This window comes from Vigna umbellata, chromosome 3, assembly GCF_029865625.1.
Source record: "Vigna umbellata cultivar VRB3 chromosome 3, Vumbellata_1.0, whole genome shotgun sequence".
In the NCBI taxonomy this organism is placed as follows: Eukaryota; Viridiplantae; Streptophyta; class Magnoliopsida; order Fabales; family Fabaceae; genus Vigna; species Vigna umbellata.
The window spans coordinates 55,698,857-55,725,421 of record NC_142167.1 but is presented as its reverse complement, the minus strand read 5'-3'; the positions used below and the strand labels follow the sequence as shown (position 1 = coordinate 55,725,421).

General features: G+C 38.0%; 3 protein-coding genes and 22 non-coding genes across 26 annotated transcripts; 24 read left to right on the top strand and 1 right to left on the bottom strand.

Annotated features, from left to right (window-relative positions):
* Positions 1–32: 32 nt before the first annotated feature.
* On the top strand, positions 33–151 carry LOC148203008 (5S ribosomal RNA). Its single transcript, XR_015785412.1, has one exon. It is a non-coding gene; the product is annotated as a 5S ribosomal RNA (ribosomal RNA).
* A 210-nt stretch (positions 152–361) lies between these two features.
* On the top strand, positions 362–480 carry LOC148203007 (5S ribosomal RNA). Its single transcript, XR_015785411.1, has one exon. It is a non-coding gene; the product is annotated as a 5S ribosomal RNA (ribosomal RNA).
* Positions 481–690: 210 nt separating this feature from the next.
* On the top strand, positions 691–809 carry LOC148203006 (5S ribosomal RNA). Its single transcript, XR_015785410.1, has one exon. It is a non-coding gene; the product is annotated as a 5S ribosomal RNA (ribosomal RNA).
* Positions 810–1,019: 210 nt separating this feature from the next.
* On the top strand, positions 1,020–1,138 carry LOC148203005 (5S ribosomal RNA). The gene has a single exon (XR_015785409.1). It is a non-coding gene; the product is annotated as a 5S ribosomal RNA (ribosomal RNA).
* A 210-nt stretch (positions 1,139–1,348) lies between these two features.
* On the top strand, positions 1,349–1,467 carry LOC148203004 (5S ribosomal RNA). The gene has a single exon (XR_015785408.1). It is a non-coding gene; the product is annotated as a 5S ribosomal RNA (ribosomal RNA).
* A 210-nt stretch (positions 1,468–1,677) lies between these two features.
* LOC148203003 (5S ribosomal RNA) lies at positions 1,678–1,796 on the top strand. The gene has a single exon (XR_015785406.1). It is a non-coding gene; the product is annotated as a 5S ribosomal RNA (ribosomal RNA).
* A 210-nt stretch (positions 1,797–2,006) lies between these two features.
* On the top strand, positions 2,007–2,125 carry LOC148203002 (5S ribosomal RNA). The gene has a single exon (XR_015785405.1). It is a non-coding gene; the product is annotated as a 5S ribosomal RNA (ribosomal RNA).
* A 210-nt stretch (positions 2,126–2,335) lies between these two features.
* On the top strand, positions 2,336–2,454 carry LOC148203001 (5S ribosomal RNA). The gene has a single exon (XR_015785404.1). It is a non-coding gene; the product is annotated as a 5S ribosomal RNA (ribosomal RNA).
* A 210-nt stretch (positions 2,455–2,664) lies between these two features.
* On the top strand, positions 2,665–2,783 carry LOC148203000 (5S ribosomal RNA). The gene has a single exon (XR_015785403.1). It is a non-coding gene; the product is annotated as a 5S ribosomal RNA (ribosomal RNA).
* Positions 2,784–2,993: 210 nt separating this feature from the next.
* On the top strand, positions 2,994–3,112 carry LOC148202999 (5S ribosomal RNA). Its single transcript, XR_015785402.1, has one exon. It is a non-coding gene; the product is annotated as a 5S ribosomal RNA (ribosomal RNA).
* A 210-nt stretch (positions 3,113–3,322) lies between these two features.
* Positions 3,323–3,441, top strand: LOC148202998 (5S ribosomal RNA). The gene has a single exon (XR_015785401.1). It is a non-coding gene; the product is annotated as a 5S ribosomal RNA (ribosomal RNA).
* A 210-nt stretch (positions 3,442–3,651) lies between these two features.
* Positions 3,652–3,770, top strand: LOC148202997 (5S ribosomal RNA). The gene has a single exon (XR_015785400.1). It is a non-coding gene; the product is annotated as a 5S ribosomal RNA (ribosomal RNA).
* A 210-nt stretch (positions 3,771–3,980) lies between these two features.
* LOC148202996 (5S ribosomal RNA) lies at positions 3,981–4,099 on the top strand. Its single transcript, XR_015785399.1, has one exon. It is a non-coding gene; the product is annotated as a 5S ribosomal RNA (ribosomal RNA).
* Positions 4,100–4,309: 210 nt separating this feature from the next.
* Positions 4,310–4,428, top strand: LOC148202995 (5S ribosomal RNA). The gene has a single exon (XR_015785398.1). It is a non-coding gene; the product is annotated as a 5S ribosomal RNA (ribosomal RNA).
* A 209-nt stretch (positions 4,429–4,637) lies between these two features.
* On the top strand, positions 4,638–4,756 carry LOC148202994 (5S ribosomal RNA). Its single transcript, XR_015785397.1, has one exon. It is a non-coding gene; the product is annotated as a 5S ribosomal RNA (ribosomal RNA).
* Positions 4,757–4,966: 210 nt separating this feature from the next.
* On the top strand, positions 4,967–5,085 carry LOC148202993 (5S ribosomal RNA). The gene has a single exon (XR_015785395.1). It is a non-coding gene; the product is annotated as a 5S ribosomal RNA (ribosomal RNA).
* A 211-nt stretch (positions 5,086–5,296) lies between these two features.
* LOC148202992 (5S ribosomal RNA) lies at positions 5,297–5,415 on the top strand. The gene has a single exon (XR_015785394.1). It is a non-coding gene; the product is annotated as a 5S ribosomal RNA (ribosomal RNA).
* Positions 5,416–5,625: 210 nt separating this feature from the next.
* LOC148202991 (5S ribosomal RNA) lies at positions 5,626–5,744 on the top strand. The gene has a single exon (XR_015785355.1). It is a non-coding gene; the product is annotated as a 5S ribosomal RNA (ribosomal RNA).
* Positions 5,745–5,954: 210 nt separating this feature from the next.
* On the top strand, positions 5,955–6,073 carry LOC148202990 (5S ribosomal RNA). The gene has a single exon (XR_015785393.1). It is a non-coding gene; the product is annotated as a 5S ribosomal RNA (ribosomal RNA).
* Positions 6,074–6,282: 209 nt separating this feature from the next.
* Positions 6,283–6,401, top strand: LOC148202989 (5S ribosomal RNA). The gene has a single exon (XR_015785354.1). It is a non-coding gene; the product is annotated as a 5S ribosomal RNA (ribosomal RNA).
* A 210-nt stretch (positions 6,402–6,611) lies between these two features.
* On the top strand, positions 6,612–6,730 carry LOC148202988 (5S ribosomal RNA). The gene has a single exon (XR_015785356.1). It is a non-coding gene; the product is annotated as a 5S ribosomal RNA (ribosomal RNA).
* Positions 6,731–9,796: 3,066 nt separating this feature from the next.
* LOC124825476 (hydroxyproline O-galactosyltransferase GALT6-like) lies at positions 9,797–14,654 on the top strand. 2 transcript variants are annotated; one of them, XM_088108169.1, is made up of 8 exons: positions 9,797–9,898; positions 10,046–10,970; positions 11,855–12,087; positions 12,169–12,459; positions 12,553–12,681; positions 12,795–12,968; positions 13,777–13,884; positions 14,084–14,654. In XM_088108169.1, the coding sequence occupies exons 2-8, from the start codon at positions 10,184–10,186 to the stop codon at positions 14,291–14,293; spliced, it is 1,932 nt and encodes a 643-aa protein (XP_087964295.1). In that variant the 5' UTR covers positions 9,797–9,898; positions 10,046–10,183; the 3' UTR covers positions 14,294–14,654. The 2 variants fall into 2 exon arrangements, with proteins under 2 accessions (XP_087964295.1, XP_087964294.1); XM_088108168.1 differs by lacking the exon at positions 9,797–9,898 and having other exon boundaries at positions 9,912–10,970.
* A 1,193-nt stretch (positions 14,655–15,847) lies between these two features.
* Positions 15,848–17,227, bottom strand: LOC124825475 (Putative membrane lipoprotein). The gene is made up of 2 exons (XM_047298081.2): positions 16,228–17,227; positions 15,848–16,141 (listed from the first exon to the last, which is right to left on the bottom strand). Exons 1-2 carry the CDS (start codon positions 17,111–17,113, stop codon positions 16,086–16,088), a joined length of 942 nt encoding a protein of 313 aa, XP_047154037.1. The 5' UTR covers positions 17,114–17,227; the 3' UTR covers positions 15,848–16,085.
* Positions 17,228–18,831: 1,604 nt separating this feature from the next.
* Positions 18,832–18,902, top strand: TRNAG-GCC (transfer RNA glycine (anticodon GCC)). The gene has a single exon. It is a non-coding gene; the product is annotated as a tRNA-Gly (tRNA).
* Positions 18,903–25,336: 6,434 nt separating this feature from the next.
* On the top strand, positions 25,337–26,520 carry LOC124825474 (glutathione S-transferase U17-like). The gene is made up of 2 exons (XM_088108441.1): positions 25,337–25,689; positions 25,827–26,520. The coding sequence occupies exons 1-2, from the start codon at positions 25,372–25,374 to the stop codon at positions 26,205–26,207; spliced, it is 699 nt and encodes a 232-aa protein (XP_087964567.1). The 5' UTR covers positions 25,337–25,371; the 3' UTR covers positions 26,208–26,520.
* Positions 26,521–26,565: the final 45 nt, after the last annotated feature.

Genomic DNA, 26,565 nt, shown 5'->3' with positions numbered 1-26,565 from the left:
GCCATACATACATTGATCGTGCGATACTTGGCAGGTGCGATCATACCAGCACTAATGCACCGGATCCCATCAGAACTCCGCAGTTAAGCGTGCTTGGGCGAGAGTAGTACTAGGATGGGTGACCTCCTGGGAAGTCCTCGTGTTGCACCTCTTTTTTTGACGTTCGTTTCTTTTTTACGTTTTATTTTCGTCCTTGTTAGTCGCCGCAACCAAGTAACGCCGACACGACATCCAACTAACTCTTACCACGACTTTTTCGGAGAAAACCATCCACCTCAGGGCCCTCGCACGCGTCTCACCAAGTGTTAAAACCTATACACGCTGCCGAAGCCATACATACATTGATCGTGCGATACTTGGCAGGTGCGATCATACCAGCACTAATGCACCGGATCCCATCAGAACTCCGCAGTTAAGCGTGCTTGGGCGAGAGTAGTACTAGGATGGGTGACCTCCTGGGAAGTCCTCGTGTTGCACCTCTTTTTTTGACGTTCGTTTCTTTTTTACGTTTTATTTTCGTCCTTGTTAGTCGCCGCAACCAAGTAACGCCGACACGACATCCAACTAACTCTTACCACGACTTTTTCGGAGAAAACCATCCACCTCAGGGCCCTCGCACGCGTCTCACCAAGTGTTAAAACCTATACACGCTGCCGAAGCCATACATACATTGATCGTGCGATACTTGGCAGGTGCGATCATACCAGCACTAATGCACCGGATCCCATCAGAACTCCGCAGTTAAGCGTGCTTGGGCGAGAGTAGTACTAGGATGGGTGACCTCCTGGGAAGTCCTCGTGTTGCACCTCTTTTTTTGACGTTCGTTTCTTTTTTACGTTTTATTTTCGTCCTTGTTAGTCGCCGCAACCAAGTAACGCCGACACGACATCCAACTAACTCTTACCACGACTTTTTCGGAGAAAACCATCCACCTCAGGGCCCTCGCACGCGTCTCACCAAGTGTTAAAACCTATACACGCTGCCGAAGCCATACATACATTGATCGTGCGATACTTGGCAGGTGCGATCATACCAGCACTAATGCACCGGATCCCATCAGAACTCCGCAGTTAAGCGTGCTTGGGCGAGAGTAGTACTAGGATGGGTGACCTCCTGGGAAGTCCTCGTGTTGCACCTCTTTTTTTGACGTTCGTTTCTTTTTTACGTTTTATTTTCGTCCTTGTTAGTCGCCGCAACCAAGTAACGCCGACACGACATCCAACTAACTCTTACCACGACTTTTTCGGAGAAAACCATCCACCTCAGGGCCCTCGCACGCGTCTCACCAAGTGTTAAAACCTATACACGCTGCCGAAGCCATACATACATTGATCGTGCGATACTTGGCAGGTGCGATCATACCAGCACTAATGCACCGGATCCCATCAGAACTCCGCAGTTAAGCGTGCTTGGGCGAGAGTAGTACTAGGATGGGTGACCTCCTGGGAAGTCCTCGTGTTGCACCTCTTTTTTTGACGTTCGTTTCTTTTTTACGTTTTATTTTCGTCCTTGTTAGTCGCCGCAACCAAGTAACGCCGACACGACATCCAACTAACTCTTACCACGACTTTTTCGGAGAAAACCATCCACCTCAGGGCCCTCGCACGCGTCTCACCAAGTGTTAAAACCTATACACGCTGCCGAAGCCATACATACATTGATCGTGCGATACTTGGCAGGTGCGATCATACCAGCACTAATGCACCGGATCCCATCAGAACTCCGCAGTTAAGCGTGCTTGGGCGAGAGTAGTACTAGGATGGGTGACCTCCTGGGAAGTCCTCGTGTTGCACCTCTTTTTTTGACGTTCGTTTCTTTTTTACGTTTTATTTTCGTCCTTGTTAGTCGCCGCAACCAAGTAACGCCGACACGACATCCAACTAACTCTTACCACGACTTTTTCGGAGAAAACCATCCACCTCAGGGCCCTCGCACGCGTCTCACCAAGTGTTAAAACCTATACACGCTGCCGAAGCCATACATACATTGATCGTGCGATACTTGGCAGGTGCGATCATACCAGCACTAATGCACCGGATCCCATCAGAACTCCGCAGTTAAGCGTGCTTGGGCGAGAGTAGTACTAGGATGGGTGACCTCCTGGGAAGTCCTCGTGTTGCACCTCTTTTTTTGACGTTCGTTTCTTTTTTACGTTTTATTTTCGTCCTTGTTAGTCGCCGCAACCAAGTAACGCCGACACGACATCCAACTAACTCTTACCACGACTTTTTCGGAGAAAACCATCCACCTCAGGGCCCTCGCACGCGTCTCACCAAGTGTTAAAACCTATACACGCTGCCGAAGCCATACATACATTGATCGTGCGATACTTGGCAGGTGCGATCATACCAGCACTAATGCACCGGATCCCATCAGAACTCCGCAGTTAAGCGTGCTTGGGCGAGAGTAGTACTAGGATGGGTGACCTCCTGGGAAGTCCTCGTGTTGCACCTCTTTTTTTGACGTTCGTTTCTTTTTTACGTTTTATTTTCGTCCTTGTTAGTCGCCGCAACCAAGTAACGCCGACACGACATCCAACTAACTCTTACCACGACTTTTTCGGAGAAAACCATCCACCTCAGGGCCCTCGCACGCGTCTCACCAAGTGTTAAAACCTATACACGCTGCCGAAGCCATACATACATTGATCGTGCGATACTTGGCAGGTGCGATCATACCAGCACTAATGCACCGGATCCCATCAGAACTCCGCAGTTAAGCGTGCTTGGGCGAGAGTAGTACTAGGATGGGTGACCTCCTGGGAAGTCCTCGTGTTGCACCTCTTTTTTTGACGTTCGTTTCTTTTTTACGTTTTATTTTCGTCCTTGTTAGTCGCCGCAACCAAGTAACGCCGACACGACATCCAACTAACTCTTACCACGACTTTTTCGGAGAAAACCATCCACCTCAGGGCCCTCGCACGCGTCTCACCAAGTGTTAAAACCTATACACGCTGCCGAAGCCATACATACATTGATCGTGCGATACTTGGCAGGTGCGATCATACCAGCACTAATGCACCGGATCCCATCAGAACTCCGCAGTTAAGCGTGCTTGGGCGAGAGTAGTACTAGGATGGGTGACCTCCTGGGAAGTCCTCGTGTTGCACCTCTTTTTTTGACGTTCGTTTCTTTTTTACGTTTTATTTTCGTCCTTGTTAGTCGCCGCAACCAAGTAACGCCGACACGACATCCAACTAACTCTTACCACGACTTTTTCGGAGAAAACCATCCACCTCAGGGCCCTCGCACGCGTCTCACCAAGTGTTAAAACCTATACACGCTGCCGAAGCCATACATACATTGATCGTGCGATACTTGGCAGGTGCGATCATACCAGCACTAATGCACCGGATCCCATCAGAACTCCGCAGTTAAGCGTGCTTGGGCGAGAGTAGTACTAGGATGGGTGACCTCCTGGGAAGTCCTCGTGTTGCACCTCTTTTTTTGACGTTCGTTTCTTTTTTACGTTTTATTTTCGTCCTTGTTAGTCGCCGCAACCAAGTAACGCCGACACGACATCCAACTAACTCTTACCACGACTTTTTCGGAGAAAACCATCCACCTCAGGGCCCTCGCACGCGTCTCACCAAGTGTTAAAACCTATACACGCTGCCGAAGCCATACATACATTGATCGTGCGATACTTGGCAGGTGCGATCATACCAGCACTAATGCACCGGATCCCATCAGAACTCCGCAGTTAAGCGTGCTTGGGCGAGAGTAGTACTAGGATGGGTGACCTCCTGGGAAGTCCTCGTGTTGCACCTCTTTTTTTGACGTTCGTTTCTTTTTTACGTTTTTTTTTCGTCCTTGTTAGTCGCCGCAACCAAGTAACGCCGACACGACATCCAACTAACTCTTACCACGACTTTTTCGGAGAAAACCATCCACCTCAGGGCCCTCGCACGCGTCTCACCAAGTGTTAAAACCTATACACGCTGCCGAAGCCATACATACATTGATCGTGCGATACTTGGCAGGTGCGATCATACCAGCACTAATGCACCGGATCCCATCAGAACTCCGCAGTTAAGCGTGCTTGGGCGAGAGTAGTACTAGGATGGGTGACCTCCTGGGAAGTCCTCGTGTTGCACCTCTTTTTTTGACGTTCGTTTCTTTTTTACGTTTTATTTTCGTCCTTGTTAGTCGCCGCAACCAAGTAACGCCGACACGACATCCAACTAACTCTTACCACGACTTTTTCGGAGAAAACCATCCACCTCAGGGCCCTCGCACGCGTCTCACCAAGTGTTAAAACCTATACACGCTGCCGAAGCCATACATACATTGATCGTGCGATACTTGGCAGGTGCGATCATACCAGCACTAATGCACCGGATCCCATCAGAACTCCGCAGTTAAGCGTGCTTGGGCGAGAGTAGTACTAGGATGGGTGACCTCCTGGGAAGTCCTCGTGTTGCACCTCTTTTTTTGACGTTCGTTTCTTTTTTACGTTTTTTTTCGTCCTTGTTAGTCGCCGCAACCAAGTAACGCCGACACGACATCCAACTAACTCTTACCACGACTTTTTCGGAGAAAACCATCCACCTCAGGGCCCTCGCACGCGTCTCACCAAGTGTTAAAACCTATACACGCTGCCGAAGCCATACATACATTGATCGTGCGATACTTGGCAGGTGCGATCATACCAGCACTAATGCACCGGATCCCATCAGAACTCCGCAGTTAAGCGTGCTTGGGCGAGAGTAGTACTAGGATGGGTGACCTCCTGGGAAGTCCTCGTGTTGCACCTCTTTTTTTGACGTTCGTTTCTTTTTTACGTTTTATTTTCGTCCTTGTTAGTCGCCGCAACCAAGTAACGCCGACACGACATCCAACTAACTCTTACCACGACTTTTTCGGAGAAAACCATCCACCTCAGGGCCCTCGCACGCGTCTCACCAAGTGTTAAAACCTATACACGCTGCCGAAGCCATACATACATTGATCGTGCGATACTTGGCAGGTGCGATCATACCAGCACTAATGCACCGGATCCCATCAGAACTCCGCAGTTAAGCGTGCTTGGGCGAGAGTAGTACTAGGATGGGTGACCTCCTGGGAAGTCCTCGTGTTGCACCTCTTTTTTTGACGTTCGTTTCTTTTTTACGTTTTTTTTTCGTCCTTGTTAGTCGTCCGCAACCAAGTAACGCCGACACGACATCCAACTAACTCTTACCACGACTTTTTCGGAGAAAACCATCCACCTCAGGGCCCTCGCACGCGTCTCACCAAGTGTTAAAACCTATACACGCTGCCGAAGCCATACATACATTGATCGTGCGATACTTGGCAGGTGCGATCATACCAGCACTAATGCACCGGATCCCATCAGAACTCCGCAGTTAAGCGTGCTTGGGCGAGAGTAGTACTAGGATGGGTGACCTCCTGGGAAGTCCTCGTGTTGCACCTCTTTTTTTGACGTTCGTTTCTTTTTTACGTTTTATTTTCGTCCTTGTTAGTCGCCGCAACCAAGTAACGCCGACACGACATCCAACTAACTCTTACCACGACTTTTTCGGAGAAAACCATCCACCTCAGGGCCCTCGCACGCGTCTCACCAAGTGTTAAAACCTATACACGCTGCCGAAGCCATACATACATTGATCGTGCGATACTTGGCAGGTTCGATCATACCAGCACTAATGCACCGGATCCCATCAGAACTCCGCAGTTAAGCGTGCTTGGGCGAGAGTAGTACTAGGATGGGTGACCTCCTGGGAAGTCCTCGTGTTGCACCTCTTTTTTTGACGTTCGTTTCTTTTTTACGTTTTTTTTTCGTCCTTGTTAGTCGTCGCAACCAAGTAACGCCGACACGACATCCAACTAACTCTTACCACGACTTTTTCGGAGAAAACCATCCACCTCAGGGCCCTCGCACGCGTCTCACCAAGTGTTAAAACCTATACACGCTGCCGAAGCCATACATACATTGATCGTGCGATACTTGGCAGGTGCGATCATACCAGCACTAATGCACCGGATCCCATCAGAACTCCGCAGTTAAGCGTGCTTGGGCGAGAGTAGTACTAGGATGGGTGACCTCCTGGGAAGTCCTCGTGTTGCACCTCTTTTTTTGACGTTCGTTTCTTTTTTACGTTTTATTTCGTCCTTGTTAGTCGCCGCAACCAAGTAACGCCGACACGACATCCAACTAACTCTTACCACGACTTTTTCGGAGAAAACCATCCACCTCAGGGCCCTCGCACGCGTCTCACCAAGTGTTAAAACCTATACACGCTGCCGAAGCCATACATACATTGATCGTGCGATACTTGGCAGGTGCGATCATACCAGCACTAATGCACCGGATCCCATCAGAACTCCGCAGTTAAGCGTGCTTGGGCGAGAGTAGTTCTAGGATGGGTGACCTCCTGGGAAGTCCTCGTGTTGCACCTCTTTTTTTGACGTTCGTTTCTTTTTTACGTTTTATTTTCGTCCTTGTTAGTCGCCGCAACCAAGTAACGCCGACACGACATCCAACTAACTCTTACCACAACTTTTTCGGAGCAAACCATCCGCCTCAGGGCCCTCGCACGCGTCTCACCAAGTGTTAAAACCTATACACGCTGCCGAAGCCATATATACATTGATCGTGCGATACTTGGCAGGTGCGATCATACCAGCACTAATGCACTGGATCCCATCAGGACTCCGCTGTCAAGCGTGCTTGGGCGAGAGTAGTACTAGGATGGGTGACCTCCTGGGAAGTCCTCGTGTTGCACCTCTTTTTTTGACGTTCTCTTATTTTTTACGTTTTTTTTCGTCCTTGTTAGTCGCCGCAACCAAGTAACGCCGACACGACATCCAACTAACTCTTACCACGACTTTTTCGGAGCAAACCATCCGCCTCAGGGCCCTCGCACGTGTCTCACTTGCTAAGACTACCCCAACAGACCACAAGATCCTTAGAGCACTAACTCTCAAATTCACTATCCTACTTCTTCTAAAATAGCCTAAAACACTATCAAATTCCCTCAATATACACCTAAGCTCTCATAGCAGATTCCTTCATCTAAAATATTCAATTTCAGTTCAAAATCACATCCCAATCAATTCTCAAGCATCAGTTCACAGATTCACAGATGCACATTCCAATACATATCATTCCATCTACTCAAAACTTAAGATGCAAACCAAGCGGCAGAAATAATACATATCTCAGTATATACACATACATACAACTAATTATAAAGAAGGATTTATAGCTTCCCTTACCTTAGAGTTGAACAACCCAGCTCACAACCCCGCTTCCACAGTACCCTACTTGGTGAAGACCCTAAATAGTGCCCTACAACCACCGAAATGGTGATGGAAACAGCTCTTAGAGCTCAAAATTTAGCACAGAACAGAAAAGGGAAAACACAAGACGCATGCAACCAGCAAAGGTTGCATGTTCCAGTTCAAGAACAAAGAAGAATTGGATAGAGTCACTTACTCGACTAAGACCCAAAACTGATCGGTTGGTTTTGAAGGTTTCTACGTTGTGGATGCTTGGGCACCACCTGAACGGAGATCCAATGGCTCAGTGAAGAGAAATGGAAGAGAGAAGACAGAGATGTGGTAGAGAGAAGGCAGAGAATTTTGAAGAACTTGGAGTTTTAGAGATAGTGGAAGTAGACTAATGAACCAGATTTGTTTTAAAAATCTATTTATATTAAAAAAAATCTGGTTATATTAGTCTAATACTTAAATCCACTCTTTTAAATCCAAATTTCTAGGTTCTTACATTTTGTTATATTAAATTTTTCATTTTTAACAATAGAAAAAATCACATTATTATTTTAAAAAAATATAGAAAATATATTTAGTAAAAAATAAATAAAAAAGCATTAAATGATTGCTATAAATATGAGGAAAAATAATATTATTAAGTCAAATATTAAATATATCATTAATAGTATTGTTGAAATTTTTAACCTTTCTTTAACCAAGTTATTTATTTTCTTGAAATTCTGTAGTATTCAACACGTGTATACTATGAAAACTCTACAAGTAAACATTTCCTTTTTTACATAAGAACCAAGCCATGTAACAATCCAATGCAAATCAAACAAAAACATCCACGCCACCTCTTCTTTCAAACCAAACCTATTAATTCCATCTTTCATTTTCTTTTCTTCCACGTAAAATATTGAAAGGTATCGATATTAAATATATGTGTAATTAAAGTATGAGAGTCTCGTAGTTACTCTTCTCCAAACGGTGAGAAAGTCTTATATGTCATATAATAAAAGAGTTGTGAATGGAAATAATAATAACATAAATAGTAAAGAGTTAAATATGTTTTTTATCCCTTAACTTTAAGTGAAAATTAAAATTAATCATTTTTCAAAACATTGGATTAATTTAGTTTCCAAACATTAGAAATGTGTGAATTTAATCATTTTAACCAAATTTTGTTAACTTTATTTGATGTTTCGGACGCATTTCTGAGTTAACATTGAAACAAAAATGTGTCAAACAGTACAAACAACTCAAATACTATCATGAAACGCACTTGAAACATCAAATAAACCTAACAAAATTTAGTTAAAAGGACTAAATTCACACATTTCTAAAGTTTGGGGACTAAATTAGGCCAAAATTTTGAAGAAGAACTAATTCTAATTTTCACTAAGGAACCAAACATATATTTAACTCAATAGTAAATTGGACACTATCTAAATGGTAGATATAGAAATACAAGTATATTCTTTAGTAAGAGTTTCTTTAGAATATATATTTTTTATTTGTTAAAAAATATTATATTTTATATGAAGGAAGAGGGAATATTCCGTGAGAAAGACGAAAAGTTGACCACCGACCCAAGTGGTGGCAATCGGAGAACGCGGTGTGTGGTTCATCACCACATGTCTTCTTTCCTTTGCGGCTATTTCATGAAAGCAAAGTTTCATGCCATACTTAATCAACCATTTTTATTTCTAGTATATTTGATGAAAGCAAAGTTTCAGGTCTCAGTTTAAGGAATTTTGTATTTCAAACAATGTTATGTTTTCGAACACAATTTTTTTAAATTCAAATTCAAAGTGTTCATGTTATATATATATATATATATATATATATATATATATATATATATATATATATATATATATATATATTTTCAAATTGGTATACTTTTTAGTTATGTTTTTTGAGTTTGATTTTGTTGTTAATCAAACTGATCTAGTTATTTCCTTACATTATTATATTACTTATGTATATTTATATAAAAATAAAAGATTTATATTTTTTAATTAATTTTTAACCAAGTTATAAAATGATTATTTGATTTTACAATATCGAATATAATAAATTATCATGCTAAAATGAATTAAAATTAAAATTTTTAATTATTCTTATCAAATCACATCTAAACCTTTAATTATCCTTTTCAAATTACATTATTTATTTTGTATACACATATAGTTGATTTGACTTTTATTTTAATATTTAATTTAAAAATAAAATAATATAAATTTTTATAAAAATAATTATGGTTTTAAACCCTTTTTATTATTGATTAAATTCATGATGTTGTGTTTAGTCACATCATTTCACTTAACAACAAAGTTGAGAGTATTTTATAAAATAAATAACTTTACCAATGAAATATTTTATGGAAGAGATTTAAATTTAATTAGGTGTTTCTTATATGAGTTATTACATTAAAGTAATTAATTAATCATTTTCAGTTTTTCATCTTACGAGAGATGTAGAAAATCAAATAGAATTAATTTTGATTTACTACAATGGGTACAAAAGATTCTGATTATGAAATGTGCATTCCATGTCCGCATTACGTTGCTGTGTGGTGTGGCCCCACTTTTCCTTCTGACGATGTCGTTTTCAGCTTCCAAACTGAACTAATGAACAAGGCCAACCTCCACCAGCACGCTGCCATAAGAGCCACTGTGATCTCCTTCACCTTTACTTTCTATGCCATAACGTTATTGTTATTATTATTATCTTTAATAATATAAATAACAAATAAAAACTTTACACAACATAACTAAAGCTTTTCACTGATTCATTTATTCATTCATTTCCCCTGTTTTCAGCATTTACACTCATGTGATTGATACAAGACGAAGGCTTTTCCACTTTCTTCCCTCTCCAGCTTCCGTTCTCTCTTCCTTAGGGTTTACAAGCTTTCAGAAAGGGAACTCCATTGGTTCTGTTCTTCTGGGTCCAAAAAAATGAAGAGGGGCAGTAAAGTAGACCTTTTTGTGCTACCCAACAGGCTCACACTGCTTCAGATTTTCATGGTGGTGATGCTCTTTTACTTGCTCTTCATGAGCTTCGAAATTCCTCTCGCTTTCAGAGCCGGGTTGGGTTCCGATAATGGCGCTGTTTTTCTCACCGACGCATTACCCATGTCCATGCCGCTCTTGCTTGAAGAACCGAAACATGGGGTACAAATTCCCGGGCCCAGGGGGTTGAAGTTGGAGAAAGTTTCCTCCTTGAGGTTCAACCGGAGCTTCTCGGAGGGTTCGGAGCTGCACAAGGTGGCGCGGCACGCATGGGTCTCTGGGGAGAAGCTCTGGGGGGATGTGGTGAGTGGGAAAGTGAAGAGCTTTGCAAAGGTGACGGTTGAAAACGGGTCGGACTCGTGCCCGAATTCGGTTTCGGTTTCCGGGGCGGAGTTTCGGGGGAAAGGGGTGATGGTGCTGCCGTGTGGACTGACGCTCTGGTCGCACGTGACGGTGGTGGGGACGCCGCGGTGGGCGCATGCGGAGAGGGACCCTAAGATAGCGGTTGTGAGGGACGGTGGTGAGGCGGTGATGGTGTCGCAGTTCATGATGGAGTTGCAGGGATTGAAGGCTGTGGACAAAGAGGAACCGCCGAGGATTCTGCATTTCAATCCGAGGCTGAGAGGGGATTGGAGTGGGAGGCCTGTGATTGAGCAGAATACTTGCTACAGGATGCAGTGGGGTTCTGCTCTCAGGTGTGAGGGGTGGAAGTCTCGAGCGGATGAGGAAACTGGTGAGTGATGTTCTAAGGCTTTTTAACGCGTTCTTATTTTATTACCATCATTCGTCTGTTAATTGAATTGAATTTATAGGATAGGAGAAAAGTTAGGTGTAGTGTTGTTGTTCATGTTTTGGGTGTTGATCTCTGATCAGAATTGAAGTTCCACTCTGATAATGTGCGTGTTGGGATGCGGAGTTTGCCAAATTTGGGGTTTATGAAGAGAATTTTGGGGCTTTTCATTGTAATGACAATGGGGGCACTCTGGTTCGAGAATTGGTTATAAAATGGGGTCTGATGGAAAAAAGAAACCAGCTTAGATGTGATCCTATCTTTTTACATTATTGAGCATTGTGTTTTGCTATATTATTGAAGGTTGACTATCCTGACTTGGTTTTTAACTGAGACAAATGGCATTGGGGAATCCATGTAGCCCACCTCACATGGTGGGATGGCTTGTGTTTTTGACAATGGAGACACTCTTGTTCATTGGAGTTGATTTTGGAGTGGGGACTGTCTGTGCTTTGAGTTGGGAATAACAAAAAGACCTTAGTTTTGATCCCATCTGTTCTTTGTTAAACTATCGAGCCAAATTATGTCAGTTTGACTATTTTGACCTGGTCTTGAAATGAACAGAATGACAAAATGTAGCTAACTTTCCCTAGTAAACTAAGACGTTAGTTGCTGTTGTCTTTGATGACTGAGGAAAGCCTGACCTGAATTTAAATTTTGAAAGAGAAGAACTAGAATATTTTCATTCTGTAATTGTCTATTTCATTCTTATGTGTGAATGTGGACAAATTGCATGCATGCATGCTTGCTTTTTCTTTTTTTACTGCGGTAGTCTTGTTTTCAGGGACATTGTTTGTCTTTGCTGAAAATTTGTTATTTTTGTGAAGTTGATGGACATGTAAAATGTGAAAAGTGGATTCGGGATGACAACAATCGTTCTGAAGAGTGGAAGGCAACATGGTGGCTAAACAGATTGATAGGACGAAAAAAGAAGGTGACAATTGACTGGCCATATCCTTTTGCAGAGGGTAAGTTATTTGTTCTCACCATAAGTGCTGGCTTGGAAGGTTACCATGTTAGTGTGGATGGAAGGCATGTGACATCCTTTCCCTATCGCACGGTGGGTACACAATCTTATCTCCTTCTGTATGTACAAATGCATGGATATGTTACATGTTTGTGTTATATTCACATTTCACAGGGATTTGCTCTTGAAGATGCGACTGGACTATCCATAAATGGGGATGTTGATGTGCACTCTATATTTGCTGCTTCCTTACCTACATCACATCCTAGCTTTGCTCCACAGATGCATCTTGAATTGCTTCCTCAGTGGAAAGCTCCTCCACTTCACAATGTGAATGTGGATCTTTTCATCGGTATTCTTTCTGCTGGAAATCATTTTGCTGAACGGATGGCTGTGAGGAAGTCCTGGATGCAGCACAAGCTAATAAAATCTTCAAATGTTGTGGCTCGATTTTTTGTAGCCTTGGTAAAGTCCACTGCATCATCTACACCCAAATAATGATAAAAATACTATCATAGTGTTTTTTATCTTACTTTTTTTTGGTGTTTCATATGATAGCATGCAAGGAAGGATATAAATGTGGACATAAAGAAAGAAGCAGAGTATTTCAATGATATTATTATAGTCCCATACATGGATCATTATGACCTTGTTGTGTTGAAGACCATAGCTATCTGTGAATATGGGGTGAGTGATGATGGGAGAGGAGTTGAATATTGCTTATTTATATACACATTTTGATATTTTATCCTCTTTTAGCTTGCATAATCATTTACTGTTATTGAATATGCTTCTTGCAGATTAATACAGTGGCTGCTAAGTATATCATGAAGTGTGATGATGACACATTTGTCAGAGTGGATTCTATAGTAAATGATGTAAGACAAGCTCTAACTGATAGAAGTCTCTACATGGGAAATATGAATTACCACCACAGGCCTCTTCGCTACGGAAAATGGGCTGTAACTTATGAGGTACAATTTTCATATAAATTGCCTTTGAAGTCTGCATCCTTATTTTGAAATCTGTTTATAAATAAAACTATCAAATGCAGTTCACCTTTGTTACTGTGTGTTTATTCTGTAATTATCATGAAATGTTGCAGCGTGGTCTGTGTGTAGCAGAATTTGAACTTTTCATTACTGGTTGTAGGTTTACTGTTTTTTTAAATAAAAATATCTCTCTTTTATTTGAGTGTATTAATACTGGTGCTCATTTTTCCCCTTTTAGCTAAAATAAGTTTATTAGTGGCATAGTTATCTATAGCACACTATTCTATAGCAGCATTGGAGTTGCTATGGACTGACTCCAAAGTTTGAGTAAATATCTATTTTCTAATGGCAGCCATAGCAGCGCCAGAGTAAACTTTCAGAAATCCAGTTTTTGCTTAAACAGCATGATTTTGGGAGACTGTTAGGGGCAAAGTTGAGATCTCTCTCCCTTTTTAGAATCTAAGAAAAACTTGTAAGTCCCCTTTGCTTCTTTCAACTGTTCAACACCAACACTGTGTAGCCGTTCCCGCTTACCATCCTAGTCTGAATTATCAGCCTTCTGTGTTCTTTTCTCTGCAACATCATCTTTCTCTTTTTATTATATGTTTATTTGAAATATGAATGCCTTTTGAATTTGGTTTGTTTCCTTGACTTCTTTGCTGTCTCCTGGTGTATTTTTGCTTTAAACCTATGACATTTTATTGTTGTTAAAAACATCTCACGAATTTTGAGTATCTTTTTAAATTGTGGAGGCACTTCTGACCTTTTTATCTTTGTCCTTTACTTTCAGGAATGGGTAGAGGAAGAGTATCCTATATATGCCAATGGTCCAGGTTACATAGTCTCAGCTGACATTGCGCAATTCATTGTATCTGAATTCGAGAAGCGCAAATTAAAAGTATGCAATGTTTACAAACCATATTTTCTTGACCATCTATTCCTGATTTCTATCTGCCACTCTCTGCCTTCTGCATTGGTGTATTTGTGCATGCATGCATATGAATTTGTTAACATTTCAATTTCTACTAATTCTGACATACACCGAAGGAAGTTGTTGGCTGTTGGTGATACAATTAACCAATTTGAACATGGTGCAGTTATTTAAAATGGAGGATGTGAGCATGGGAATGTGGGTGGAGCAGTTCAACAGCACAAGAGCAGTAGAGTATGTGCACAACTTGAAGTTCTGTCAATTTGGGTGTGTTGAAGAGTACTACACTGCACATTACCAATCACCAAGACAAATGACATGCATGTGGGAAAAATTGCAACATCAAGCAAAACCACTATGTTGCAACATGAGATGACAAATGTGGTAGGTATAGGTGATGTGTACAACAAGATCAAAATGAAAGAAAAATGCACAGCTAGCTAGGCATCCATGATCATAACATATCTCTGTATATAAGCACTTTTTTTCTGAAGAGGGGGTGTTTGGGGGGTTTTGCTTGAAAATGGTGAGGATACTTGTGCTTGAGGTTTCCCCCTATTTTGATCCATACCCCTTCACCTGAAAGAATAGATGGTCTAGGTATATCATGGTATATCTTACATAGAGTTAACGTTTGATGTTACTGGATTCTGGTAAAGGAACAAACCAAGGGTTTGTAAATTTGTAACATGGAACAGAATGGCGTAGATGCAGAATAAATTATTTTTCTGCTTTCACTTCATTTTCATATGTTCTTTCATGCATTAAACAAGTTGGTATCTTTCACCTTTAAGAGTGAGAGAAAGATTACATTACAAAATAAATTGCACTTACAATTCATGCAGATTTGATATAAAAAAACCTTCCATTGCATTTTCGTTTTGTCAACTCTGACAAACCAAGTTGACTCTAAAATATATTTATATAATTTTTAAAGTATAAATCTTACCCAATATTTAAGTCTAATTTTTATGTATTTTTTAAATTTTTAGTCTTCTAAAATGAATCAATATATACATATATATTATTAATTTATTTTTTAAATTTAATTACTCTAATATTAATATAAATAACTATATTAAAGTCAAACTAAATTATTAATTTAAATCACTTTTGTCAATCCATTCCTAAATGTGTTAGACTATGATTACAAAAAAATTAATTTTCATCATGCTCAGGACCATTCATTTATATGAAGACATTCAATGCACTCTCTAAATTTAAAAGTTATATCTTCATCTATTGGGTGCTTTAGATAAAACTTGAAGGTGTTATGTCATGACAGTGCCCTATTGCTGTAAGAATAAATATGTAGGCTTAAAGCTTGGTGCACCTTCGCAAATGATAAAGAGATAAAGCAGAAAAAAGGGGTCTTCACAAAGTTAGAGATTCTTTGCTAGTGGGTAAAGACTTAAAGCTTGGGAATCTCATTCCATATCCCTTCTTCATTATTTACCAATCCACAGTTACAAAACTTTCTACAGGTTCACACTTTTATGGGTTTATATTCTTTGTGACAAAAAAAGAAAGGTGCAATAAATTCTTATATATGGTCAAAATATACCTTAACTAATTTTTGTGAGAGATATCACATAAGATAGTTTTTTTATAGAAGTTTTTTCTTTTTCATGGAAATTTCTAAGAATAGAATTTGTGAACATGCTTGACAATGGTTTTACTATATAGATGCACGTCAGATAATTTTTTTCTTTTAACTCTCAATAACCAAAGTTATAAATGTTACTCATACATTCTCCAACACATATTTTGAATCAGAAAATTACAACTTTTTATAAATTTATTCTTTCATTCAATAAGTTTTTTACTGATATTAAAAATTATGCAGTCTATCACTCCTCTGTTAATATTGACATTCCTTATTCATACTGAGGAATCAAACCCTTTACTACTTGAACTAAGGTAATTGACATGCAGACAATCTATTATAAATTCCATAAATAAAATATTTGGCATTCACCAAATTCTGAACACATATAAATGAACTGAGAGGGTTCAAATTACAAGCTGCATGTGCACACATCTGTCTCCAAAGGACACAAGAAATGAATGGCCAAATTCATTTAACCAGAAAGTCATACCCTAAAACCATCAAAGTTCCCAACCCTTGAGAAATATTGTGCAAAGTTACTTGTTATGTCAAGATGAACCTACAAGAAGAACCAAAAATAAGACCATACCGCAGGATAGATCAACCAAGCAACCCCTGAAAACAGAAGGGTCAAAAAAGCAATTTCAGCATATGAACAATAAATTGTAGGTAGATAAATGGTCAAAAGACAAATTGCTTACCATTTCTAAAACCACTGTTAAAAGATGATATGAAGTAACAGTCAGTTGTGGTGTTAATCCCATTAGGACAGTTGCAGATAAATGAGTTAAAGGCAGCATTATATCCACAAACTCCATGGCTCCTTTCACAAGCATCACATGAACCAGGATAGTCATTTGTTACACTGAACTTGTACTTGAGAGCTATTCCATAGTTCCACTTTTCAGGATCAGATTGTTGATCATTGAAATTGTAAAACCCCGTGTAGGAAGGACATTGCAGCTTCTGCAGATCCATTTCAAACGATGGTCCAAGATTAACTGGTGTGTAAACACAGCATGTTGAGATTGGGAGGTTGATGGTGCTAATAGGTCTGCAAGAATATAGAAGACTGCAAATGGGTGTCCCTTGGTCACAAAGAAGCTTAGAGTTGCTTCCATCATCGTAGCCATTTTGGCATATGGATGATGAGTTCGTTGCACAGTCTACTAGAGCAAAGATGGTTCTATCAGCAAAAGTGAAAGGGGCGTCCCAGTTTAAGCCAAAGCCTTTGCTAGGGACAGTGCAAGAGCATGTTGACATGGTGGGATCTGAGATGTATATGACCTCGTTGGCATAGTCAATAGAGGTAACAGGGTAGGAACCAGTGTGAGTGGTGAAGGTGAGTTTTTGTTGGCTGCATGTGACATGTGGTTGGAAGCGAGGATCACCACAACCAGGGCCACTACCAAAAGGGTACTTGAGAGTTTCTTTGCCACAGTTTTTCTGGCAGATTTGAGATGAGATCAGACAAGGGAATAGGAAAAGGAAAAAGGAGAGAAGAAAAACTGAAGGATGGCTGAAATCCATTGTTGTTGAGATGCTGAGGGAGAATATGAACTGCAGAAAATGGTGGAACAAGAACATGTTTGATGCTGCTGATATACTATTTATTAGAATTCGGATCAGGTTTCTGCCTTAAGCTATTTCATGTTTAATTTAAAAATTGAAATAAAAGAAATTAACATGTTAGACACATTAATTGTTTCAAATCTGTAACTGTGAGAAATCACATGACCATGTGCCAAACCAGACCTGTTACTAGGAGCAGCAACACGAGTCACAGGCAACTGTGTTTGCAGTCTAAAACCTTTGACTTTCACTATTTTATGTCTAAATAACCTTTGATTAAGATTAAGAAAAACTTAAAATGCAAATTTTTTATTTCGTACATTACATTTTAAATCTTCAGTTAAATTATCAACCTTCAATATTACAATTGTTATTCCCATTTTTTTTTCATATTTTGATATTTCATAGTTTTCATATATATATATATATATATATATATATATATATATATATATATATATATATATATATATATATATATATATATATATATATATATATATATTCTTCACTCTTCAGTCCCCAAAACAAGGGTGGCCAAACATTTGTGCTTTAGAAGATTTATATTAAAATATACAAGTAGAATATTACAGTAATGATTACATTCGTATTTTTCATCAGCTTTTCTCCAATCCCAATATTTTTTTTTCATGTATTATTATCCAATTATCATCCACTAATCAACTACTAATTAGTGCCTTCGGCCATTTGAAGAAAAGTTGGTGAAAGGAGGAATATTTAAAACGCAAATAACTTTAGACGAGAATATATTCATCTTTAACTACATTTTTTTAATCTCATCTATGATCATATCATACCTTTCACTTTATTTTTGTTTACCTCATTCTTTTTTTCCATCTCATTCAAGTCAACCTAAAATCTCAACTATATGAACATTTCTTATGTAAATGGTTTTGAGCTCGTTATATACAATATTTCCACCATGTCATTAATCTCGACTTCACATGCACGTTTATTCTTTTTTGGCACTAATTATTGATGAATATTTTTCTAAATATGATATATTTTGTTTAACAATTTACATTAATTGCTAACAACAACAAAATGTGCCTTCAATGGAAACAAAATAAAGGAAAAAAACTACACTCCTCTCTTTTAAGATGCTTGAATTATTCTCTTATTCTCTCTTATGTTAACATTAATTTAAAACTTGAAACATCTAGTAGTGGTAAATTACCCAAATCCATCACCGACATAGGATAATATACACTTTCTTAAAAGAATATATAATAAATTACGAAACTTCTTGGTTGTAGTGAAAAACTATCAAAGTGTCTCCCAATAATATATCAATTTCTCTAGTGACTAATTTTTAATATTTTATTGTGAAGGAAAAACAAAATTTTAAATGCACGTATTATATACATTAAAATCATTTGACATCTTTATTTTATCTTCAATTTAAGATATTCAAACTCAATATCACTTAAGCGAATCTAATATATTAATATTTGTTGACTAACTAGTAGTCATGTTGATGAAAAATTATCTAAAATGCACTATTTACATTAAAATATATTATTTGAAAATTAATATGTTTGCCTATGAAAACCACTTAAAGATCTTTGGTTAATACATGAAAACTCAAAAAAAGGAAGTGGGTGAGAAAAGAAAGAGTCCATAATATAGATTGAAACAACGGAAGAAAAAAAATATTTAATTAACATTATTATTAATTCTTTATACTTTTAGCAGAGACATTAGTTTCAAAAGCACCAGTGGTCTAGTGGTAGAATAGTACCCTGCCACGGTACAGACCCGGGTTCGATTCCCGGCTGGTGCATAGTGTGTTTTTAACATTTTAGTTAATGAAGTATTTTATTTTTCAGAAAGATTATTTTAAAAACATAAAGAAATAAGATAATTCCGATAAAATTTTAAAATATTTATAAAACATAATTTCGAAACACTTGTAAGGACTACTCTACTACTTAAAAATAAATGGTTTTTCTATAAACGTTTTAATTTTTGTTTTTTGGATTATCTTTTTCGAATTTTCGACTAATCTATTTTGGAATGAATTTTATATTGTTTCGGACAGTTCGTTACGTAAAGAGTGCTATGGAATTATCTTTCAAGAAATTATATAATTTATTTCTTTAACAAAGCTTGAAAACGAACAATTTGGTTCTTTTATACTTTTGGGTTGTAGAAGAAAGAAACATGAATTTTTCTTTCTCTAATCCCATATTTTCTTCTTTTGCACCCACCAATTTTTTAAAATATCCACTTTATCATTTCTTATTTATATCTTCAACTTCCAAAAGTTAGATTCATATTGTTTTCCTCAGTTGTGCACTTGTTAGTGCCGTTTTGGGGTGTATTTAGCAAAGCTTATGATTAATTTTAATAAATAAGCGATCATTTTTTTTCTTCCAATAGATTCAAATAATTGTAGAGCTCTCATTTGTTTTCTTTTTGAGTTATTTACAGAATATCTAATTCAATTTTTTTATACTAAACAATTCGTAATAAAAAATTACTTAATCAACTATAATTGTAGATTTATATTTTGAAATATAAATGATTACATTTTAAATAGTAAAATATATAATTATAATGGATAAATTTCTAAATTGTATAATATAAGAGAAATATCTCGAAACGAAGAAGTTTATATTGTATAATCTAAATTGAAACTTAAACTTAATGATTATACAATTTGTAGCTTTCATTCGAATTTACTACATGCTTTTGGAATGACTAATCCAAAAGTATGTTTTTTATTGAGATTAGATGATTCAAGAATAGAAAATTGTATCCTAAATTACATTATATGGTAAGTGTATATGTAGACTATTATGGATTAAATTAATGATACCATGAAAGATAATTTAATAATAAAGGAATCAGTTAAAAATTATTATATTTAACTAAGCTTTCATAACAAACAAGGTAAAGAAAATGTCATTATTTGTACTAAAGATATGATAATGACATATTACTATGTTGTGACGTATGAATAGGTGTTTCGTACAAAAGATTATTTACTTAAATGAATATGTTGGATACCCCTTAAGCTTATATTTATCATTGTTATATTGAAGTCTAATAAAACAAATGACAAAAGAAAGAAAAATATATGTTGTTAAGTTCTGAAAGAAGTAGAAAATATATGCATTACTAAAAAAATTTATAACTCATTGAAACTGTAACAAGAGAGCATTTAAATTGCATGGTAAACTAGTGATAGTGGTAAAAGATAGATTGCGATGAGTTAGTTGATATAATAGTTCTTATATTGGTAGATTAAAAACTCATGTACAATCCATGCTTGACATTACTAGGAGTTTAATAAAGTCGAGAAACATTTTACTAATTTTGAAGAACATCAAGAAAATGTCACAAGTATAAAACACATTCATAAGAAGATAATAGAAATGACTAAGAGCATAAATACAATAGTTAATGGTATTTTAAAACATAACATGTATATCTATTAGAATAAATTCTCTGATGTCTTAAGAGTTGTTATTAATGGAAAAAACGCGTCATCAAGAATAACACCACGGTCTTCTATTTCGGAGAATCACTCTATCAATAAAGAAATATGATAAACACAATAATATAACATGAAAACACCAAAATTATAGAAAAATATGACCGTTTTCTATTGAAAACCAAATGTGGAAATTTTTACAACACATTCAACATCACATTCGACATCTATAGACGATTATGGACAAATCCTTATTCAAATAAATTAGTAAATGCATTAGCATTGTTTTACAACATAGTAAATACAAAACTAAAAGTATAAATTGTCTTTATTGTAGGCGTGATATTTACACAGGTGACTTTCTCTGTAAATTTGTATTATTAACAAGTTGAAGAAAAACCAATTTTATTTAGACTTTTTGTAAGAATTAAATGATTGTGTTTTTTTAAATGTTCCCTCCACGTCCTTCTCAGTAATAGAGATATTGATTTATTCCAACCTTTTATGTTAGTTTCCCACAAATACAACAAACACTAGTAAAAAAACTGCTTTTTAACTCGCCCTATAGGTTTCGGTTTAGGAAAAACCGAAGTCTATCAAAACGCGGTGGCATTTTTGTAGTTTAGGCGAACTTATACACCTCAGTTCAAGGAAATCTGAAACATATAAGTAATATTACCTCGGTTCATAGCAAAACCGATGTCTAAAAGTTGCCTGACACGTCTGAATTTTGAAATCTGCAGAGAGCCTATGGTTTCGGTTCATTAAGAACTGGTGCAAACCTATGTTTATGCCTCGGTTTAGGCGGGAACGCCTCGCCTAAACCGAGGCGTATAACTATTTCATTTTTTTTATTTTTCTTTTGAGGACTATATGCCTCGGTGGAGAGTGAACCGGTTCAAAAAAAATTACCCTAGATATGATGTTTCATTTCCCATTTCCCTACGTTTCACTTTCCCTCATCCCCTCCCTCCTCTCCTGCAACCCCTCCCTCCTCTCCTACAACCCCTCCCATTCTCCACTCCCCTCTCCCTCAACTCCATCATTCTCTCACGAGATGGCTTCTCCCTCTGCATCCCTAGGACGGTGCACATGGCCATGATGAGGAGAGATCTCGCGACGGTGCGGCCAGGCGAGACGGCTCACAACGGTGTGGCGAGGCGAGACGGCTCGCGACGGTGTGGCGAGGCGAGACGGCTCGCGACGGCGCGGCGAGGCAAGAGAGCTCGCGACGGCGCGACGAGGGAGCTCGCGACGGTGCGGCGAGGGAGCTCGCGAAGGTGCAGCGAGAGCCCGCGACGGTGCGGCGAGACAGCCCGCGACGGCGGCTGCGATGGCGGAAATCCTTTTCTGCGTTTTTTGGTTTTTGATTTTTGATTTTTGGTTCTGTTTCTTTGCAGGTGGATGGCAAAATGGATCTCTGGTTTTTGGTTTTTGGTTTGGATCTCTGATTTTGGTTTTTGGTTTGGATCTCCCGTCTGCTCTCTCTGCTTCCTATTTCCCCCTTCTTAGACATCTGAGTTTGTTTGTCAAAGTAATTTTGTCCAAAGACATGGATGAAAAAAATTGCAGAAAGAGAAAGAAGTTTAACCACAAAGAGAATAAACAAACATAACAACACTGATCTCGGTTGAAAATAAAAAAATTAAAAAATTCTACTGCCTCGGTTGTCTGTGAACCGAGTCAGAATCTGAATCCTTTTTGATTCGGTTCAGGACCGAGCCAAAAAATCTATTCTTTTTACCTCGTCTGAATATGCACCGGTCGTAGAACCGGTGTTTATAAGTGAAAATAACCGAGGCGATATACCTTGATTGCACTAGTGAAATAAGTTTAAACAACACATGTTCTTCGAGATTATGTCGAGGGCTTCACCACATAATATTTTTTTAGCAATAGTAAGATTTTGATAGAACACTAAAATCCAAACTTTCACTTGTGTGGTGAATATAAGAATGGGGTCATTAAAACGACATACGAATGAAAACAAAAATAAAAATGTATTCTGCTGTGGCAAATAAAAAAAAGGGACAGTATTGTTTGGTTCCAAAGTGTAAAATAAAAATATCTTAATTTAAGTAAGTTATATTTTTTTACTATATTTTATTTGTATTTAAATTTATTAAATAAAAATTAGGTTCAAACCCTTGGATGGTCCTCATGTTTATGTAGGAATCTCAGTTGGGTCCTCATATTTGAAACTGTCTCAATTGGGTCATAATATTTGTAAAATTGAACAAATTTTACCTTATCCGTTAAGTTATCCTAAACGGTGTTAAATTGTGATGACATGTTTATGTTGATGTGCATTATTTAATTAGGTGAAATTTTTATTTAAATTAAAAAAATTATCACATGTGTCAGCCCCTTCCCTACCCAAAATTAGGGTTTCAGATTGGGAGAAAGGGGCTTCTACTATTGCACACATGCAAGAATAGGGTTTCGCCTCTTCTCCCCTGTCGCGCCGTGGAGATTCATGGTTGTGCTTCTCTTTTTCCAATTTCATAAATGATACAGGTGAATCAAACTCATGGTGTAAATTAGGAAAGCTTGATGAACAGATTTTGCAGGGAATTTTCTACCGGGATACGAAGGTGGAGGCTTGGTGGTCACGGTGTTGTGGTGGTGATGAGATGACTGCGCAGGGTTCGCAAGAGAATTGGAGAAAACGATATTGGGTTTTGCTGTGTAGGTATTTACGGAAAACGCAATTGGGGAAAACGATATTGGGTTCGCAAGGTATTTGCGATTGGGGTTTTTCTGATTGTAGGTCTGTGTTGATGGTGGGGAGAGCACGATTATGGGTTGGTTTCTGGTGGCTTCGAGTTGTGAAAATGGTGACTTGCCGTGAGCGTGGGCCGCACGATTCTGGAGAATGCCATGGAAGAGGCTTGCAATTTGGCTCGCAGAGATTATGGATGCGTTCGTGGAGATTTGCGAATCGCAGCGGCCATGGAGGCGTCGTTGGCATTCCGGTGATGGTCTAATGCGATGGAGAAAATTGGGTGGTGGCGTGAAGTCTTGCGCTGTTGATGGCGACTGTTGTGTGAGGCAAGGTAGGCGTTGTATGTACTGTGAAGAAGATGATGTGTTGATGGAGGAAAACGAATTAGGGTTACGCAACGGCCTTGCGACATGATGGCGGCGACACAGTTGCGGCACGACAGCAAAGTTGCAACATTTGCGGGACGGCGGCAAGGGTTATGAAATTAAGTTTATTGTGGAGAGGATGATGAGGTGGCAGTAAAAGTTATCAAATTCCATGTCATTATTTAAAATTTATTTCCACGTCATAAGATCACACATATCAGTATCACCACATCAGCAGACTTTAACGCCGTTTAGGACAACTTAACAAATAGGGTAAAATTTGTTTAATTTTACAAATATTGTGATCCAATTGAGACAGTTTCAAATATGAGGACCCAACTGAGATTTCCACATAAACATGAGGACCGTCCGAGGCTTTAAACCTAAAAATTATTATAGTTCATTAAAGCATGGAAATTCAATTTTTCTATATATAAAATAAAAGAAGTTAATGCCTTAATATATAATAAGTCCAAACAATTTGTTAGTCCTACTTTCTTAATGTGAAGAATGTCAACTCTTCCTATAGAATTTCTGATTTATTTATATATATATATATATATATATATATATATATATATATATATATATATATAGTGTTATTATGGGTTCATAACCAACCGAACGATAAAAGTGTAGAAGAGTGTCTAAGTTATTTTAAGCTCATGGCCGATCGATGATACCTCCCAGACAAATGAACTGAGCGGACAAACAATTAACTGCTCGGTAAAAACAGCCGTTAGGGTAATCAATAGTAATAACTGCCGAGAATTTAATGAAAATAATTGTTATTTATTGACAATTAATAATGTCATTTATTGGTTATTAATGAATCAGACCTAACGGTAAGCTCATCGTAATTTATAAATATTTGTCTGACAAAGAGGACATATAACTTTTAACTCTGATAACTAAACTTCATTATAAGATTATTATGTAAAGTCACCGACTTGAGCGTATCTTCTGCAGACACCCTCCCCGAGGCTTGGACTTGAACAAAAAGAAGAGAAAAGACAGCGCAACTAGATAATGGAACGGACAACTTTGAATGTTATTTTATTAGGAATCTAATTTCCGCCGAAACATGTATTTAAAATATATTTTATACTTATAAAAATGTGTATATTTTATTGTGACCCGTGTCATTCTCGAAATCACACGTCCATGTGTTATGTCAGCACTTCAAGCATCCTTACGTCACGTCAAAGGATCACTGAGAAAATTGTGACTTAATTACGTCTAAGTTAAAAAATATAAAAACATTTTCTTTATAAAATAAAAGAAAAATGTGAAATCTCAAACGCTAACGAAGAGGAATTTGCAGTTTTTAAAATTCCACATCAGAAGATATTTATATACTCTTGAATAAATTCACGAAACTCAATCCAAAATGGAGGTACTTCACTATGATATAAACAATAATATTTGGACACACATATATTATAACAATTGGATTTATCTGGAACGTGAATAACGCAAGCACATCATACAATATAATAATTATTCCATGATTTCTAAAACAAAAAGAGCACGTCAACTTTGTAATACAAAAGTTTTTCACTTGCTTACCTAACGCCACCTAACGCTATCATGTGTCACCTATCAACTTTTTTAGTAGATTATTAATTGGTTGCTGCATGTGAAAGTTATGTTTTCTAACCTTGCCTTCTCATATATAAACACTTAACTCTATCAAATAAACACATTCCACTGCTGCATAGTGATGGCTAAAAACGATTTGAAGCTTTTGGGTGGGTGGTTCAGCCCTTATGCCGTAAGGGTGCAGATTGCCCTTAACCTGAAGGGTGTAGATTACGAGGTTATTGAAGAGACCTTGAATCCTAAAAGTGAACTTCTTCTTAAGTCCAATCCTGTGCACAAGAAAATCCCAGTTCTCCTCCATGCAGATAAAGCTATATGTGAATCTGCAATCATAGTCGAATACATCGATGAAGTTTGGACCCATGCTCCCCCCATCCTTCCACAAAATGCCTATGATCGAGCTAATGCCCGATTTTGGGTTGCTTACATCGATGACAAGGTATTCAAATATATATATGTGTGTGTGTTAGCTTTTTCTTTCTTTAAGTTGTATGAAAAAACTTAGTTATCATCATAAGCTATAAGGTTTCATGTGATTCTCATTGAATGAGTACTAACTGTTTGAACTGGGAGTAGTGGTTTTCGGCCTTGAAAGGTATTCTTATGGCTGAAGAGAATGATGAAGCAAAGGAGGCAAAGTTTAAGGAAGCAGAAGAAGTGTTTGAGAGGATGGAAGAAGTGATGAACAAGGGCAGTGAAGGAAAGGCCTTTTTCGGAGGAGACACCATTGGATTCATTGATATTGGTTTTGGAAGCTTTCTGAGTTGGATCAGAGTGTTGGAAAAGATGAATGCAAGAAAATTGATTGATGAAAACAAGCACCCTGGCTTGATCCGATGGACTGAAAATTTTGCTGCTCATCCTGCTGTCAATGGCCTTATACCAGACACTGACAAACTTATTGAAGTTGCCAAGGTTTTTAAGCAAACATTAAAGGCTCGTGCAGCTGCAAACTAAATGGAAATTTAGAAATTTTACTTGATTTTGGTTCTAACTTTATTGGCATGAACTTTAGTTTTAAATAAAACTAAAAAAAAAAGGTTTGGGTTTAAAAATAAAGAAGAGGTTACTGGATTTCTTTGTTCTTGAGTTTAAGGATGTCTTCCATCAGAGTGTTCCAATCTCACTTTGAGATTAGAAATTTAGCCTTTGGAAGGAAATTATGTGGAATCGATTTGTGTTGTTTTCTTGGTTTTTTATCTCTCTCGTGTATGCATGTCTTACGTTGTAGTAGTATAAAATAATGGAAAATAACTGTTGTCTTTCTGGAGTTTTCTTTCAATTTCAACGCTATTATTCTCTTGAAAGTTAAATT